The sequence below is a fragment of the Molothrus ater genome, chromosome 29 (genome assembly GCF_012460135.2).
Source record: "Molothrus ater isolate BHLD 08-10-18 breed brown headed cowbird chromosome 29, BPBGC_Mater_1.1, whole genome shotgun sequence".
Lineage (NCBI taxonomy): Eukaryota > Metazoa > Chordata > Aves > Passeriformes > Icteridae > Molothrus > Molothrus ater.
In genome coordinates, this window is record NC_050506.2 from 1,196,964 (window position 1) to 1,215,294 (window position 18,331).

The 18,331-nt window shown below is 51.4% G+C and overlaps 1 protein-coding gene and 1 long non-coding RNA gene across 4 annotated transcripts; one reads left to right on the forward strand and one right to left on the reverse strand.

Moving 5' to 3' along the window:
* Window positions 1-763: 763 nt before the first annotated feature.
* Window positions 764-6,821, reverse strand: LOC129046975 (uncharacterized). 2 transcript variants are annotated; one of them, XR_008508895.1, is made up of 4 exons: window positions 6,610-6,821; window positions 5,907-6,248; window positions 4,433-5,422; window positions 764-2,996 (listed from the first exon to the last, which is right to left on the reverse strand). It is a non-coding gene; the product is annotated as an uncharacterized LOC129046975 (long non-coding RNA). The 2 variants fall into 2 exon arrangements; XR_008508894.1 differs by having other exon boundaries at window positions 5,907-6,821.
* Window positions 6,822-7,343: 522 nt separating this feature from the next.
* Window positions 7,344-16,863, forward strand: ANP32E (acidic nuclear phosphoprotein 32 family member E). Of its 2 annotated transcripts, none has more exons than XM_036397922.2 (7): window positions 7,344-7,577; window positions 9,032-9,181; window positions 9,652-9,774; window positions 10,414-10,576; window positions 11,309-11,463; window positions 12,318-12,369; window positions 14,220-16,863. In XM_036397922.2, exons 1-7 carry the CDS (start codon window positions 7,524-7,526, stop codon window positions 14,282-14,284), a joined length of 762 nt encoding a protein of 253 aa, XP_036253815.1. In that variant the 5' UTR covers window positions 7,344-7,523; the 3' UTR covers window positions 14,285-16,863. The 2 variants fall into 2 exon arrangements, with proteins under 2 accessions (XP_036253815.1, XP_036253814.1); XM_036397921.2 differs by having other exon boundaries at window positions 7,346-7,577; window positions 14,217-16,863.
* Window positions 16,864-18,331: the final 1,468 nt, after the last annotated feature.

Consider the following 18,331-nt stretch of genomic DNA (forward strand, 5'->3'; position numbering starts at 1 on the left):
GGTCTGCACCCATTTCCACCTGGATCCCGCCCACTCCTCGCAGGAGCTCTGCTCTCACCTTCTCCCCAGGGTGTTTTTACCCACTACAAAATAAAATAAAATAAAATAAATCTTGGGCCGTTCATGTTTCTTCCTCCTGATGAAGAAACTGATGCACTGGAAGGGGAAATGAAGCCAAAACAAAAAAAATCCCCCAAGATTTTACGGGAAGTCGGGAGTCACTCTGGCTCCCAGTCAGCATCTCTGCCCTCTCTCCCTGAAGAATTCGCTATTTATAGCTCTGCTTTGCTCCGTTAGAACGTAATCAAAACCATCCTCTCTGCATGTGAGAGCTCATCCAGCGGCACTGACCCTCCCTAGGGGAAAACTTCCCAAGGTTTGCGATTCAGCCGTCCGAAAACGCCTCTGCACGGGAAACTGGGAAACTTCGCCGCACGGGTCGCGCTCAGCCCGGGGCCGCTCGGCACAACCCGCGCTCCCTGCCCCGCTACCGAGGAGGTTTTTTCGGCACAACCCGGGCTCCTTCTCTCGCCACCGAGGAGCTTTGCTCGGCTCAACCCCCCTCGAGTCATTTCCTGCTTTCTCGGGGACCGAAAGTCCCGCGGAGCAAGAGCGGAGCGGCTCCGGCAGCCGACACCCAGCGAGGGACGATGAATTTCTGCATCGCGGTGCTCCTGGTCCTTCGGTCCTTGCCGGGTAAATCAAAATTCCCTGAGTTTTTTCCCAGGGTTTTCTAAGGGCAATTTGATTTTTAGCTCGCTGCTTTGATTATTTAATTGTTTTATTAATAATATATTGTTGTTATTATTATCTCACACTCCTGGGATGCCGCGGGGCAGTTGATGAGGGAGGATCTGGAGGCTGAAAGATCTTGGGGAGGATTTTCTTGGAGAAAGGGAAAATAACCAGCGGGAACACACGATGTAAATTACTGAAAGATTCATAAAGCCTCTGCTCGGAGAACAGTGGGACAGTGAATGTTTCCCACATTGTGTTCAAATCATTTGCAAACTCCAGCTGGGAGCTATTAGGAGACACGGAGAAAAAACCCCAACAGGATTTCCTGAGAGTTCTGTGGGCAGTTTGAGATGGGGAAGAGCAGGATCAGGGAATTGAGGGAGGAAAACCCCAATCTGGAGCTGCTTAGAGATGAGCACGATATTCCCCCATCTCTGGGAAGGTGAGATTCAGAGCAGCACCAGCTGAGGGAACTGGAAACTGCAGCTCTTCCTCTTTCTTCTGTATTTTCTCCTTCTCCTCACCGAAGGAACAGATTTAAACATGAAACATCAGCGAGGGGATTCCCAGCTGGAAGTTCTTTTATTCTCTGTTATTCTTAGTGGGACTGCGGTGTAAATAAGGAGTGACTTTCTGGGAAAGCTCCCCCAGAGCTCAGCGCTGCTGGAGCACTGCCAAGGGAGCGTGGGAAGGAGCAGGATGGTGGCCAGGTCCCAATTTCAGCCCAAATTTCCCCAAAAGCTCAGGGTGGGAGTGGGACAGGTCGAGGTGTGAGGCTGTGCTGTGTCCCTCCTGCAGAGCTCCAGTCCCAGCCTGGAATGTTCAGACTCAGGCAGTGTTTTCAGAGAATTCCCTAATGAGGATTTGGGATTTGGGAAGCCTGGATTTTGGGATCTGGGCTTTCCCCCCAGGCTTTGCCAGCGCTGAGAAAATCAGGGATACGAGAGGAAGAAGTGGGAGGGTTTGGAGAGGGACCTGGAGCTACAGCTGGCCCTGGGCATGACTGACAGCACCACTCCAGCTATTGGTGGTGTCACTTATGATGACAATATTACAATGATCTTATTTGGGACTATGAGTATCAAACTATAAAAACATCTTATTATTCCATATCTGCCATTCTCATGAGTATTACGGTGTCTGAGTCTGTGACTATTAGAACATTAATAGCCCTAATTAATTTGCTTTAAAAATCCTCCCCAAACCCAAGATAACACACAAAATCTTATGTTTGGAATAGGGAATGAGCCACTCCCTCCAACTGTGACAATGTCACATGGGTCAGAATTCATTTATAGTGGCCCAGCCCTAAGAAAACATCAGGGTCCCTTGTGAGCCCTTGCAGGCAAAGGCACTGGAGCAGCTGGATCTGGAGGAGAGGCTCATCCCAGGGGAGAGGAGCTGGATCTGGAGGAGAGGCTCATCCCAGGGGAGAGGAGCTGGATCTGGAGAGGCTCATCCCAGGGCAGAGCTGGATCCTGGAGGAGAGGCTCATCCCAGGACAGAGCTGGATCTGGAGGAGAGGCTCATCCCAGGGGAGAGCAGCTGGATCCTGGAGGAGAGGCTCATCCCAGGACAGAGCTGGATCTGGAGGAGAGGCTCATCCCAGGGAAGAGGAGCTGGATCCTGGAGGAGAGGCTCATCCCAGGGGAGAGCTGGATCCTGGAGGAGAGGCTCATCCCAGGGGAGAGCTGGATCTGGAGGAGAGGCTCATCCCAGGGCAGAGCAGCTGGATCTGGAGGAGAGGCTCATCCCAGGGGAGAGCAGCTGGATCCTGGAGGAGAGGCTCATCCTAGGGGAGAGCAGCTGGATCCTGGAGGAGAGGCTCATCCCAGGGCAGAGCTGGATCTGGAGGAGAGGCTCATCCCAGGGGAGAGCAGCTGGATCTGGAGGAGAGGCTCATCCCAGGGGAGAGCTGGATCTGGAGGAGAGGCTCATCCCAGGGGAGAGGCTCATCCCAGGGGAGATCCAGCCCAGAGGCTCCAACCCCACCGCTGCATCTCTCATTTCCAGCACATCCACACCCAAAAACAAAGGAAAACCCCAGCTCTGACCTCCCACACCTTTAGCTGGGATCTAATTCTGGGTCAGGTTGTAAATCCCTCAGTCCCACAGGAAAGGGGTTTTGCCCAAAGCACCAATAACTCAATGAAGCTTCCCATGACCCCACAGCTCAGCCTGGTGGTGATCCCTTGGTTGTTCCTTTGCTTGCAGGGAAGGCGGAGGTCGAAGATGACGCGGAGGAGATCGCACCGGATCTATTTGAATACATGACTCATTTAAGTGAGAAATGTCTTTTTTTCTTTTAAAGCATTTTTACCATTTCCCACGAGCCACAGCAGAGAGTTGGGATAACCAGGGCTGGGAAGGGATTTATCTGAGCTGTCCAGACTAATTTGAGTTGCACAGGGGGGAACAACCCAGGACATGGGGGAAGGACTCAGCTCAGCCCATGCTGGACAGGAGTCCCCAGTGCCCATAGTGCCACCTCACCTGGAGCTGTTTCCATTCCAGGTAATTACTATTATTCCACAGAAGATTATTACTACGACAACACCACAGCAACCCCTGCCACGTACGTGTACGAGTTTGATTCATACGAGGTGAGTTGGTACTCCCATAAAAACCAGGTTTTCCTCACCCAAATCTCTGCCACAAGGATGAATAAATGGATTAAACCTGCTGATTTTTAGACCACAGAACAAATCAAGTGAGTTTGAGTAAAGTGTCCGTGAACAGCAATCATGGGATGGTTTGAGTTGGGATTGATTTCTCCAGTTTGCACAGAAACAGTGCAAAAATTCCTTGTTTTCTCAATTAAATACCATCAAACCATCCCAAGGAGGGCTGTCTCTCATAGGAGCTAATCCTATGCTGTGATATTCCAGTTTATTTCTTTTTCTCCACATGCAGACAAACATCACTGGAGACCTAGATTATGAGCAGTTTCTTCGAGAATGGAATGCCACCAGAGAGGTTTCAGGACTGCCAGACACAAATGCTCCAGGGGATGCTAAGGACACGCCAGGGGACGTTAAGGACACGCCAGGGGACGTTAAGGACACGCCAGGGGACGTTAAGGGCACTCAGGTGGGTGCCTGGCAGCTCAGGAGCTCTGCCACAGGCTTTTAGCACATGGGACTTTCTGACTGATTTCTTTTCCTTGACTCACCAGGATTTTCAGGAGTCACTGGGATCGTCCCTGCAGGGCCACCTCACCCTCATCATCCTCCTCAGCTTCCTGGCTCTCCTGCTATGACCCCCACACTCCTCCTCCAAAGGTACTCTGGGATTTCACCACTCACTCAAAGCGTGTCCTTTAAGCCAGGGAAATCCAATTCTTTCTGAGGCAGCAGCTTTCCAAAACAATGGGAAGATAAGAAGCCCTTCCAGGCAGATTCCAGCCCTTCCAGCTGTGACCCCGGTGATGGCCTGGAGAGGCTTTTCTGGGCGTTTTCACAACGACCTTGGCCTTCAGTGGGACCTTCACTGCTGTGAGCAACCAGGCCCCTCCACCCAAGCACCACAACACCCTGGGGTGGTTTAGGGTTGGGATGAAGCTCACAGACCAGCTGGTTCCACCCTCCTGCCCAGGTTCCTCCAAAGCTCCATCCCAGCTGGCCCAGCTTTCCCCCCTGGAGCTCTCCAACATCCCAGGAACACGCCAAGCCCTGTCCCACCACACCCTGCTCACCTTTTCCCCTCCTTCCAGACCTTGTGGCTGGGATGGTGACCAGGACGTTGCCAGGTGTTGATGATGACATCCTCCCCATGAGGCGTTGTCGCTGTTCTGGAACTGCTGAGACTTTGTGTCTGAAGGTTTTGGTGAGAGCAACTCAGGAACCCTTCAGTCCTTTCCTGCTTCCTTGGATTCTGCTGTAAATAAGAACCTCTGCCAATAAAACCCCCAACACTCGGTGCACGGTGTCTCACGGTAAATAATCCAGAACTGGAATAACAAATGCCAACAATGTGGGCAGTGCTTGTCCCATCAAAGGATCTTCTGGAGCCTCTGAACCCAGCCAGGAGCTTCCAACTTTGTTTCTTCCAGAAGTGCTTCTTTTCCAGAAACACCCACAATATCTGGGAGAAGATGGACCAGAAAACCTCCCACCACCCCAACTCCACCATGGAGAGCAAACCATCACAAAAATGGGTGGTTTTGGTCAGGAAATCGGAGTTAAATTCCTTTTTGGGAAAGAAAAAAAGTGCAATCCCACACTCAGTGCCCGTGTTGCTTTTCCTCGGGAGAGTCAGCAGCAAGAAGAGATGGAAAACAAACTGGCCCAGGTGCACCCAGGACAAAAGGAGGCCGAGTCAAGGGGTGTTGAGTCAAGCCGACAGGAGACTCGTGGTGGCCACAGCTCCCCAGAGCCCTCAGATCTCTGCAGACGCCTCCCAGCTCCCGGGGGAACCTCCCGAGCCGCCAGGGCAGGTAGGACCCATCCTGCCCAGCTCGGAGCAGCGGGGCCAGCCCAGCATTCCCAGGATTTCCAGGCGCCCGAGCTCGGAAAGATGAAAAGTTTTGTTTGCTACAAAGGCTCGAAGCGGGTTCAGAGCGAGAGCGGATGCGCTGCCTGGCAGTGCCACCTCCTGGCTTTGCGCTGCCGTAAAGGTGGATCGAGAAAAGCCGAGAACGCCGCGGAAAGTGATTCAGGATCACACAGCAGTGAGATTTCCAAGCCTGGAGTGGAGTAAAAAGCAATTAAAGGAAAGAAGATCTGGATGAAGGTTATGAGTTTATTTCTACAAACCATCCCTCTAATGCAGACACAGAAAATAAAGCAGTTTGCTGTAACCTGACCAAAATATAACTTGAATCACTCCCTCCAGAGCAAATCCTCAAACCAAATCCTCACCTTCCAGTGGTGTTTTGGGACAGCAATATCCAAACACACCACGGATGGACAGCTGGACATGTCCTCTCTGCTCCCAAAACTGGAAATATTCACCCAAACCTCTTTAATCCCAAAATGACACCATCCTCTTGGCTCTTTCACAAGTTCCTTTCCTAGATTTACCCTTTTCCTCCCACTCAGAGGGTGCTGGTGGCTCCATGGCCACTGTCTCCATGAGCAGCCACTCAGCTCTCCTGGCAGACCCCTGGGATAAGCAGCTTTAACACAAAGAGGATTTTCCCTGCAGTTGTGAGAACCTTTCCCAGTTACCTCCTGGTAGGAAGCAAGCAGAAGGCTCTCCAGGTCTCTGGTGTTTTCCAGCAGCTCCTTATCAAACCATCCCAGGGAAATATTTTCTCCGTGGAGTTTACACAAAGCTGGAACAAATCCGAGATTCCCATGTTGCATTGTTGGTTTTTTTTGTTTTTTGGTTTTTTTTTTTTTCATTCTGTCACCATGATGCCAAAATGTTTCTGGTTATTTGTGTCTCCAAAGTTAACAGAGTCAATATGTAAATATTTAGAACTGCTTGTCCCAGAATTGTCCTGTCTGGGCATGAGGGATATCAGTGGCTCACAGGCTCTTGTCAAGGATCATTTTCCAGGAGAAAAGCTTCAATAGAGAAACATTCATTAATTATTAATTTTAAATAGGAAAAGAATTTCCATAGGGATATAAATCCTGTCTATCCACCTGGGGAAATCTAAATTACACATATCCAACTAGAGGGAAATATAAATCCCATCTATCCACCCCAAGGGGGTTATAAATCCCATATATGCCACCCGAGGGGGATACAAATCCCATATATCCACACAGAGTGGGATACGAGCCTCATATATCCCTTCTGAGCAGCTCAGATTTTAGGAACTGAGCTATTCCCCAGAAGTGTGAACCTGCCTCCCCTCCCCGATGCATTGGCAGTGCTGGCAAATTAAGCAAAAATAACCCAAATTCGCAAAAGCCGCTGTACCCTATGGCGAGTGAGACCCCGGACCCCACTGGTGACACCGGCTGTGTGAGGGGATGTGCCAAACCCCGCGGGGTCCCGTCCGCACAGGGCCGGGGCTGCGAACCGGCCCGGGGCCTTCGAGGAACACGGAGCGGCGGCGGCGGCCCCACGGGCAGACCCTTCCCGAGGCCGCGCCGTGGGACACGGCCCCCACACGGGAGCACGGCCGGGGACGGCCGCGACCCCCGCCCGCCCCGAAGCCGGGACGCGACCCCCGGCCCGGCGCGGCCCCCTCAGAGCCGCGACCCCCTCAGAGCCGCGATCCCCGACCCGCGCCCACCCTACAGCTGCGACCCCCGGCCTGGTGCGACCCCCACAGAGCCGCGATCCCCCTCAGAACCGCGACCCCCAGCTCGATGCGGCCTCCTCAGAGCCTCGACCCCCGACCTCCGCCAACCCCAGAGCCGCAGCCCCCTCAGAGCCGCGACCCCCGCCCACCCCAGAGCCGCGGCCCCCGCCCCGGCCCCGCCCCCTCAGGGCCGCCCCCGGCCCCGGCCCCGCCCCTCCCGCTCAGGGCGCGCGCACCCGCCGGCCCCCGCGCGCGAGCACAAGCCCCGCCCCCGCGCGTCCTGACGGGCAGCGCGCTCGGCCAATAGCGCCGCACCCCCCGCGCCAATGGCGGCGCGGCGCGGGGAAGCCCCGCCCCGGGGCGGGGCGTGGCCGGGGGGGGGCGCCATGCGCCGTGTCATGGAGGCGCAGTGTGCGGGCGGCCATTGACGGTGCCGGAGCTGCTGCGGAGCGGCGCGGCCGGGGCGGCCCCGGCGACCCCCGACCCACTCCCGGCGCGCTCCCGGCGCCCGCCGCAGCCGCAGCGACCCTCGCGGCCGCTCTAGGCCACCCTCCCTCGCCAGTGCGGAACCGCGGGAGGGGGGGCAATGGAGATGAAGAAGCGCATCAACCTGGAGTTGCGGAACCGGGCCCCCGAGAAGGTGAGGGGCGGCGGGGCCGGTGGGGCGCGCTCCCCCCGCCCCGTGGGGCCGTCGCTGCCGCCTCGGGCCGCGCAGGCCCGGCGGCACCGTTGCCGAATCTGGGTCAGCCGTGGCGCAGGGCCCGGCGGGGCGCGGGCGGCGCTTCCGGCGCGGCCCCGGGACCCGCGGCCCCCCCTCATTCCCCCTCCGCCTCCTCTCTCGGGGTGCCCCGAAGTTCCCCGGGGGGCGCGGCGGCCTCGGCTTCCCCCGACGTTAATCCGCCGCTTCCCCCGGCCGCAGTAAACAGGTCACGGCGGCGGCCCCGGCCGCGGCCCGTCGCTCATCCCGGCGCCTTTGATTAGTATAATTAACGTTCTTTCCCGCGCCCGCCGCCCCGTGGGGGGTCCCCATACCCCTCCCGCTTCCCCCCCTCCGCGCTTCCAACTTTCAATTCCTTAGAAAAGAGCCCACAAAAATAAAAAATATTAAAAAAAAAAAAAAGCCCCGAGCCGCTTGGCGAGGCGGGAGCGCACGTGCGCGGCGGGCCCCGCGCTGCCCCCGCCGCCTCCCGGGGCTCCCGAGCATCGCTCCCCGCTTGGCCCCAAGGAAACCCGCGCCCGGTTCTCCCCAGGAGTAAAAGTCCTGAGACTTTCGTTCTCCCTGACCCGGCGCACGTGGGGTTTTTGGGGGGGAAAAACTGCCCGAAAGTGTTGATTCAACGCGCCCGGTGGTGTTTGCGGGTGGCAGGTACTCGGAGAGGCCTCGTCGCGCTGCCAGCTGGGGATGAAGCTGGGATCCTCCCTCTCCTCCCGGCAGCTTGGCTTAAAATTTGGTGTCCGCGTGGAATAATGGGCGTCTTTTAATGAAAAAATAAAGTAAAAGTGGGAAGCTGGCCTCGTGGTACTAGGGGTCGGCAGCACCCCCAAAATTTTGTTAGTGTGCGGGGAAAAGAAGTCACCTTGTGCTTGTCCTTTGCCAAGTGGATGTTCCACTCTAGATAAAATAATTTGAAATTAATTGGCTGCTTCTTGTTGCTGCTTATCCAGGTACGCGACCTGTATTGATTGTTGAGTGGCTTGGGCACAAGGAAATTATTTATTTGGGCTCCATTAACCTCTAGGAAAATAATCTGGAGTCAGAAGGTTTAAGGTTCAGAGAGAAACTGGTTTTATGAGTTTGGTTATGCACAGTTAAATTAGGAGACCTGAGAAGTCAGCAGTTGGTTGGCTCCAGTGCTTCTGTGGGGAGCTGTACGATGGACTTTTGGGGTGAGGTGCCTGTTTTTGCAAAGTTTAATGCACGCTTAGAGAATGGGAAACTACTGCGTGAATTTTAAATTAGGCCGGCTGTTGGTGACTTCAGGGCACAAATCCGCTCTGATTTTTAAATGAAACCCCAAACGTGCAGGCACTGCCCAGTCCCTGGGGTGGGTTCCGGGTGGATTGGCTGCTGTGACACCCCCGTGTGCCTCGCAGGTGACAGAGTTGGTGCTCGATAACTGCCGCTCCAGCAACGGGGAGATCGAAGGCCTCAACGATTCATTTAAGGAGCTCCAGTTTCTCAGCATGGCCAACGTTGAGCTGACATCCCTGGCCAAGCTGCCCACGTTGAGCAAGCTCCGGAAGGTCGGTACCTTTGCAGAGCTGTGGTTGCATCTTTCAGCACTCGTGGCTGTGCTCCTGTGGTGCTGAAGGTGCTTTGTGGGCGTCTGAAATATATTTTTAAGAGCTGAAATTGTTTTGGGTGTTTCCAGTTAATTATGACGAGCTGGGTTTGGTTTTTGGTCGGTGATTCTTGGGGCAGTGACTGCTTGGATGTTGTGAAGGTCCAGCTATGCCTTGGTAGGAGGCTCTTGGGCCACTCGATGAACACCAGTCCTGATAACTTAAAATTGAGGTGCCCAAACCCATGAGACTTTAAAGAACAGTTTATAATTCTCAACTTAAAGGAACTTTTTTGACAGCTAAAGCTTGTTACCTTGGGTGAATCTCCAAAAGTGATTATATTCTTAAAGGGAGGACAGTTAACAGTGATGCAGCTGAATTTGAGGCTGTAAATCTATTTGTTAATTCCTTTTTCTTTTCCTGTCCAATAGCTGGAGTTGAGTGACAATGTCATTTCTGGAGGCCTGGAGGTCCTTGCAGAGAGATGTCCTAATCTCACATATCTAAATCTAAGTGGCAACAAAATCAAAGATCTTGGCACTGTGGAAGCTCTTGTGAGTATGAAATAGGAGGGGCTCTGGGGAGATGTAACAAATACTATTTTTTATCAAGAACCCTTAATATTTTTTGCAACGGATTGATAAAATCTCGTGGTTGATAGACTCAGTGCCATGGTTATAGGACAGCATGTGTGGAACCCCAGTGCTGGAAAATGGGATGGGATGTCCCAAATCAGAGATGGTTGGGCTTGTTTTGTCTGTGAAGAAAAGGTGGCCAAGGTGTGTGGTGCTGATTCCCCTGGGCTCGTTGGCTGAGGTGTGTTTGTCTGCTGGATTTTCATTAAAATGTGAAGTGATTCAGACACGGGTGTGATACAGGCAGGAGTGGGGCAGCGAGGCAGAGGAGGGAGCTGCCAGGGATGATCCATTCACCCGTTTTTCTGGATGATTCTGTCCAAAACTGGGCTCTGCACACATAACCCAACCCCCAAGGCTGGGAATTATTCCACACAAGTGCCTTTGGTGGGGATTTGGCTGCTGCCAGCAACTTGGACTGAACTTTGAGGGAGAAAATTCTAAGTAGAAATGAGAGATGAGGATAAAGTAAATTCTGTTATTCTTGGGTTGTGACTCTGCTGTATCTGGGAGCACCACGGGGGGAAAAAAAACCCAAATATTTTCATTTATTTTCAGCAAAATCTGAAGAATTTGAAGAGTCTTGACCTGTTCAACTGTGAGATTACAAACCTTGAGGACTACAGGGACAGCATCTTTGAGCTGCTCCAGCAGATCACATACCTGGATGGGTTTGATCAGGAGGACAACGAGGCACCAGACTCAGAAGATGATGATGATGGTAACTTCCTGAAACAAACATTCCTGGGGGCAGGAATGGGATGCTGGAATAAAGGTCCTCATGTAGTGCAGGGTTTTCCTGAGCACACAAGTGCAATTCTGTTTGTGCTTCTAAGAGCAGAGATCAGAGTGTGTTTGGGATTAATAAATAATAACAAAAACAGGTTCCAGTCCTGCAGAAGCCACCTGGGCTTAAGGGAATTGGACTGAAGATACTTTTGCAAAGACACAAATATTCTTGTTGCCAGCAGTAAAGCCTTTTGTGCCACTGAGTGATACAGAGCAAGGGGACATGCACACTGCTTTAAATAAAAAAAAAATTGCAGTTTTACAGGGTTTCATAATGGTTTCAGGCCCCTGCTTCAGTATAATACAAATTTTAGCTCCAAAAGCACACCTAGTTTCTTCTGGTCCCAGCTTGGTTGCAGTCCTTAAGAGGGCTGTTAGGGCTGGCAGGATTTTGTATTTGTAGCTGCTTCAGACATCAAAAGTTTTGCCTGAAGCTTGTGATGGAAAAACACTTGGGAGTCTTTCTTAGAGAAAAAAATGACAAAATTTAACTTGGTTACAATCATGGTCATTTCCCATGTGTTGCCTGGATTTAGGAAAAAAAAATAAAAATCCCCAAATCCTTCAGGGAAAAAGTTATTAGGGACAGTCCAACCTGCTGTACTCAGAGAGAGGAGAGAATGAAACTGAATTTCTGGTCTTACTTGTGTGTCCTTCACTGCAGAAGGGGATGAAGATGATGATGATGATGAGAATGAAGCTGGGCCTCCAGGAGAATATGAAGAAGAAGACGATGAAGATGATGGAGCTTCAGATTTGGGTGAAGGTGAAGAGGAGGAGGAAGTTGGTCTTTCATACCTGATGAAAGAAGAAATTCAGGTAAAGTCCGTAAACGCTGCCAAGTGCAGGAAGCAAAGAGAAGCTCCTGTGGGGTTCTGTGGTTACAGAAAACAGTTCTGGTACAGTTCCCAGAGAGCAGAAAACAGGCACCTTTCAGGAGGGGATGAGTAGGGTTCTTGTAGCTGTGAACTGATCGCACAAATCACAGGACAGAAGTGAAGCCCTGGCTCTGCTCAGGTCCTCCCCTCCTGCAGGGAACGTGCCCGGCGTGGGGTTTGTGCCCCAAAGCAGCCCCCCCATTTGGGATTGGAGGGGATTTGGGATCCTGTGGCCAGCCACTGCTGGTTCTTTGAGGAGAGTTCGCTTCCTGCCAGGGAGTCAATGGGGAGTGGCTTGAATTCCAATATTCCAAGGGTCAGTAGCAGAGGGTTTGTTTCCTCGTTTTGACTTAGTCACACTCCCCTGTGTACAAAATTCCACCAAGCACAGGGATATAAAAACAAGACTTGGGTTTGTTGAATTCTCTGGAGCTGATTATTAATTCACTGACATTCCTCATCTATCAGCTTTAGAACAAGACAAAAAACCCCCAAAAACTTAACACAAAAACTCACTTGTTTTCACAGAGTTATGCACCTTTTCCTCCAGGCCCTTACTGTGGGTTCAGAGGCAATCTAGAGCTGCTGGCACCTCTCTCACAGTTAATTTTTCAATAACCTTGAGCTGGCTTAAAGAAGTGATCAGTGGGGAAAAGCAAAGAAATGAGCCTCTGGGGCTGCCTGATGCCCTAGTGGGGAAATTGCAGGGAATTCCTGGATTTCTGCTTGGGATCATTGTGGAAACAAGACTTCAATAAACAGAAATTGTAAAAATGTCTCCCAATTTTTGTACAGGATGAAGAGGATGATGATGACTACGTCGAAGGAGGTGATGAGGAGGAAGAAGGTAAGTGCTCAAGGATGGAAGTTGTGACTGAAATAATCAATTCTCTATAATTGTTTGTGGGCTTGGGGCATGCACGCTAACAAAAGAAACAAAATTAAAGTAAAAGCGAGGAAGAAAAAACAATTTTCTGAAAGGAAAGGCACTATCTGCTGTGCAGTTGGAGAGGAGTGGGGCTCTGCTGTGCATCTTGTTATTTACATACATTGAAAATATCCCTCAAGTGCACCAGAGTCTCCTCTGGCAGCCAGGAGCAGCTGGAGCTTTCCCTTTATCCAGCTTCTCCATAAGCAATTCTGCTACAGGGACAAAGTTCTGTTTGCAAGAAGTGGCTTACTGGAGTATTTTTTAATGAGGTTTTTTTTCATTAAAAATTCCACATCTTTGTAAAGACAAAATCCCAGAATTTCTCCCCAGCTGAGCTCCCATCTCTTCTATATCCTGGGCTCAGTGGAGCGGGTTTGGGAGCTGGATTTTCCACTTGCAAAAACAATATTTCTGAAGCAGCAGCCTGAATTCTTCCTTCACTTTGTACAAATCCTGGAGTCAGGATGGGCCACTGGCCGGGGGGTGGCTGCTGGGGAATGAATGGATGGGCTGGGGCAGCACTGATTGATTGCACTGCGAGCTCCCACCAGCAGAGAGCACAGCACACCACCCAAAACAGCCCTCGGGCACAGGGAAACCAGGGATGCTGTGCAGGATCCTGGGCTGGGATGTTTACAGCACAGTACCCAAATCCAGCCCTTGGGCACTGAAATCCAGGGATGTTCTGCAGGATCCTGGGCTGGGATGTTTCACTGCACAGCACCCAAAACCAGCCCTCGGGCACAGGGAAATCCAGGGATGTTCTGCAGGATCCTGGGCTGGGATGTTCCACAGCACAGCACCCAAATCAGCCCTTGGGCACAGGGAAACCAGGGATGTTCTGGCCCTTGGCCACAGAAAATTCAGGGATGTTCTGCAGGATCCTGGGCTGGGATGTTCCACTGCACAGCACCCAAATCAGCCCTTGGGCACTGAAAATCCAGGGATGCTGTGCAGGATCCTAGGCTGGGATGTTCTGGTCCTTGGCCACAGAAAATTCAGGGATGTTCTGCAGGATCCTGGACTGGGATGTTCTGGGCCTTGGTCACAGAAATCCCAGGGATGCTGTGCAGGATCCTGGGCTGGGATGTTCCACTGCACACCACCCAAATCCAGCCCTTTGCTACAGGAAACCCAGGGATGTTCTCCAGGATCCTGGGATGGATCCCAGGATGTTCTCCTGGATCTTCTGGCCCTTGGCCACAGAAAATCCAGGGATTTTGTGCAGGATCCTGGGCTGGGATGTTCTGGTCCTTGGTCACAGAAAACCCAGGGATTTTGTGCAGGATCCTGGGCTGGGATGTTCTGCAGGATCCTGGCTGGATTGTTCTGGCCCTGTGCCACAGAAAATCCAGGGATTTTGTGCAGGATCCTGGGCTGGCATCTTCTGGCCCTTTGCCACAGAAAATCCAGGGATTTTGTGCAGGATCCTGGGCTGGGATCTTCTGCAGGATCCTGGCTGGAATGTTCTGGCCCTTGGTCACAGAAAATCCAGGGATGTTGTACAGGATCCTGGCTGGATTGTTCTGGCCCTTTGGCACAGAAAAACCAGGGATTTTGTGCAGGATCCTGGGCTGGGATCTTCTGCAGGATCCTGGGCTGTTCTGGCCCTTGGTCACAGAAAATCCAGGGATGTTCTGCAGGATCCTGGGCTGGGATGTCCCATCAGGAACACGCCTGCCCCCCACACACCCCCCATTCCCCTCCCCTCCTGTTCTCTGTGGGCAGACCTTAATGAGCTGTGTGTGTCCCTCTCTCCTCAGCAGAGGGTGTCCGAGGGGAGAAGAGGAAACGAGAGCCTGAGGATGAAGGCGAGGAAGAGGAGGATTAATTTGCAGGACCAGACTCTCCAGCTGAGGAAGACGCAATAGTGATTATGCAGCTCTGTATGTCCATGTACCATAGATGTCCTGACAGAAATCCTATGTTAACTTTTTATAGCAGAAGTGTGGTTTTACTATTCCTGCCCCTTTTATCATTCCAGATAAGCTCTGATAGCCCATAGGGAACCTTCTGTAGAGAACAATTTTCAGCCCTATAATCACTGAAGCCGTTGGCAAATTTCCCCCCACCAGACTTTTCTTTGGAGCTCTTTCATTTCGTACAGTCTTGCTGTGTTGGTCATTGTTAGCCCTGAATCCAACCCCATGTCCCATGGGTTTGATATTGGGAGTTTTCATTCAGGATTTTCAAGTTTTTATGCTTAAAAAGCTGAACTGAAAAGTGCTCTACAGCGAATTCCCCACTCTCTCTTGAATCAGTTGACTCTAGGCCAAGTTTTCCATGGATTCAACTGGAAACCCCCAACTAGATGACACCCCTGTTTCAGTTTTTTTAAAAGGTGACTCCTGTGATTTTTTTTCCTGTGATTTTTTTTTTTTTTAAGGCTCCTCTCTATTTTGGGTATTCCAGGGTAAAGCCTCAGTGGGTTTCAGAAGATGTTTTTGTTTTCCTGCTTGCTCCAATGTTCAGTGTTTGGAGTATCCACTAGATTCCTTCAAGGGTGTATTTTGGCAAACTGAAAGAATTGTGATCCTTACAGGATTGCAATCTATAAATTTTCCCCCAAGTCCATTGTCACTGCAGGTATTAACAAAGCAATTAATGTGTAGTTTTAAACCTTTTTGCCAGAAATCTTTGTTAAACTTTCACTCACTTTGCTCTTGCATTGTCATTCTGGGAATTCTGCACCACTCATGGCTATAAAATGTATAAAATAGATGAAATATGCATTTCTGATGCAGAAGTGAACGGGTAACTCCTCCAAGCGTGTTGTTTTCCACCGCCCAGCTTTTCTAGAACTGTTGAAGGGAAGAATGAACCCAAGTTGGCCCTTCTCTGCACTTCACCTCTTAAACTGTTTAAATCTGGCTGTAAAACACTCAGTTTGTGTGTAACAGTTGGGAATGTTTGGGGGTTTATACTGAGTGGCTGCAGAGAGAGCTCGAGGGATGTGCAGAGAAGTTTTGTTTTTTTTTTTTATCTAGCAGCCTTTATAATTCCTAATCTGCCCCAATGTATCATCTTTCCCTGTTGGAAACAAATTTTCACTTCCAGCATTCCTCCTTCAGGCGTGGCCTGGGTTTCACACGGCGTAGTGGTGGTGTCACACTGACTGGCATCGGTCTCACATAGGTCCTGAACCAAATATCACACCCAGCTTTATTGCAGAGACTTATTTTTGTATCTGTCCTGGCTGCCAGGAGCTGGTGAGAGCCTGCAGGTGGGAGGAGGGAGATTCCTGGGTCTAAGAGAGTCAGTTCCTCATCACCTGGTTCCCTGTGGGATGTCCCTCGGGAATTTCAGTGTGTGACCTCCAGCTCTTGGGTGGAGTTTAGATCGTGCAGGGTTGAAGTTCTGCAAAGCCCCACTCCCTGTGTGTGTGGTTTTTTCCCCCCCCCCCCCTATCTAGAGCCTTAACTCTGGGTTTCTCCTGAACCTTCCCGGCCTCGAAGCGGAGTCTGGTGGCACACTGGGGAACAACTGACTCCTTGGGCTTTGTGCTTTTTAAAGGAGATCTCTAAAGACACTAGAAAAGCTGTGCTGAAACTTCCTTTGCAGCCACAACCAAGTCCTGTGTTTGTGATGAGTCCTGGCTGGGTCAGTGCATGGTTGTCATGTCCTGAAGGCTCTGGGCGAGGCACTCACTCCGTGCTCAGCTTTGAGAGAAAAAAGTGGTTTTTTTTCCCATCCTTTTGCTTATTGTCCTTAGATTGAAACTTGTTATTTATAAGTGTGTACGTTAGAGCACCTCCATGTCAGGGTTTTACTTAACTGTCTGTTACTGATGCAGATAAAATTAGTTTTAAATGGAAGAAAGAAAGAAAAAAAAAAAGAGTCTATTTTGATGGATTAAAATAATGTGGATAGTGGGCTTGTTTGGATAAGCAAGACCAGAGCTCTGAGGGGTGACAGCCCTTCCCTAGGCCAGACTTCCCACTTCCCAAACAGCCACAGTTCCACCACGTGGAACCTGAGCCCCTCACGAACCCAAGAATCTGTCCCAGCGTCACCATCCCCGGTCCCGTGTCCTCCGCTCGGCATGCAGCAACAGCGTTTTTTAATGAGGAATTCAGAGCCTCCAGATAACTTTTGAAACTTTTTTGCTTGGTGGGTGGTCTTTTCATGCAAATACGTCAGGGTGGGTTTTATATTTTGTAGAGGTTTTGTCCTATTTTAATGCTCTTTGTATGGCAGTCTGTATATAGTGTGGTTTGGTTCCTTCTCCGACTCTTTCCTGAAACTTTGGAGTAACTGATTTTGTGCAACTGTGTTTTGAATAAAGCCATGACAGTGTTAAATTAAAGACAACAGCCCTGCAGCACTCTTCTGGTAACTTTTAGTTGTAACAAAACATGTTTCCTCCCCATGTGTGCTGTAAATTTTAAATTAAAAAGTTTTCAAACCGAATTATTTCAAATAAATTGAGACTATTGTATTGGATTACTTCTCGGGTTATGTCCACCTGTGGGAAGGAATGGAGTAAGGGAATTTTCTTTCTGATGGTGGAAATCTGCAGAACGGTGTGTGTTTCTGGGGGTGGAACTCAGACTTGTGGTACTTGAGTCCTTGGTAACATTGGACCAGTCGAGGAAGGATGTTCTGGAAAACCTGAATGGTTCCCTGAGTGTTTCCAGGTGAGTTTTACACAGATGTCATAGACATCAGAGTCTGGGTGAGTCCTGAGATTTGCTTTTCACAGGTCCTGCCCTGTGCCTGGCAGCCTGAGCCAAGTCTGCTGCTGAAATATTCCTCACACAAGAACAATGTTTAAAAAAAACCCTGCTGCTCCTCCCGAGCTAGAGAAAGCATTGTTTTATCCTGGGATTAGTCCAGCATTCCTGGCAAAAATCCCTTGGATGCACTTGAGAAAGCCCTTGGCAAACAGGCTTTTCTGCTGCTGGATGAGCAATTAGGCAAGAAATGGGTGGTGACTTTCTGGGATATTTTATTTAGTTTTAAAGGGTGGAGAAGAATTGCTGTTCCAGCTGAAGCCCTACATCTCTACCCTCTACATTTCCCAATGGATCTGGGGCCAAAGAGAACCTAAGTTTTGGGATGACTTTAAACAGATTAAATCCATCTTTTGGGGCTGCAGGTGGGTGAAGTAAAACCAGGCTCTCACGCAGAAATTTGATGGCAAAGGACAAAGCTCCAGTGGTGTGTGGGCACATTCAAAGCCAGGAAAAACCTGCTGTGTGACTGTTGGCTTCCTCAGCTCCTCATGATGTGGAACCGGCTCTCCCTGCCCCAACCTCTGCTTTACACAACGCCAGGCACCTGTCGCTCCTGGTGTCTCGAGATGGAATTGGGCAGGGACCGAGGGATGCGGCCGCTACCCGCGGTCCAGCAGCGCCCTCGCCCTGCACAGCCCCCCCGCCCTCCATTTTGTTGCAGTGAGGGGAAGCCGTGCCGGCAGGCGGCTTCCTCCATCCTGCTCCTTCCTCCTCCTTCTCCTCCCGGGGCTTTTGTCTTGTTGTACCCCTTCTCGCTCCCTTCCCGGCCCTTATCTCCCCCTCCCAGCGGTGCTGCTTCCCCTCCTTTTCCTTCCTCAGGGCTCGGGCCGCCATTCCCCCAGCCCGGGCACCCTCCTGAGGGGGCGCGCGGGCCCCCGAGCGCGGGAAACCGCGACCCACGGGGCTCCCCGGCTGCGGCCAGCAGGGGCCGAGCCGCGACCCCGCCGCTGATTGGCTGAGATTTGCCGCAGTTCCGCCCCTCCGCCTTCCCGCCACCCGCGCGCGCCGCGCCCCGCCCACGGCCCCTCAGGCCCCTCACGGCGGCGGTGAGGGAGAAGCTGCCCCAAAGTCTCATTTCCACCCCCAAAACAGCTTCTCTTCCTCCCTGAAATGCTCCATTTCCACCCCAAAGCCTTCAGGAG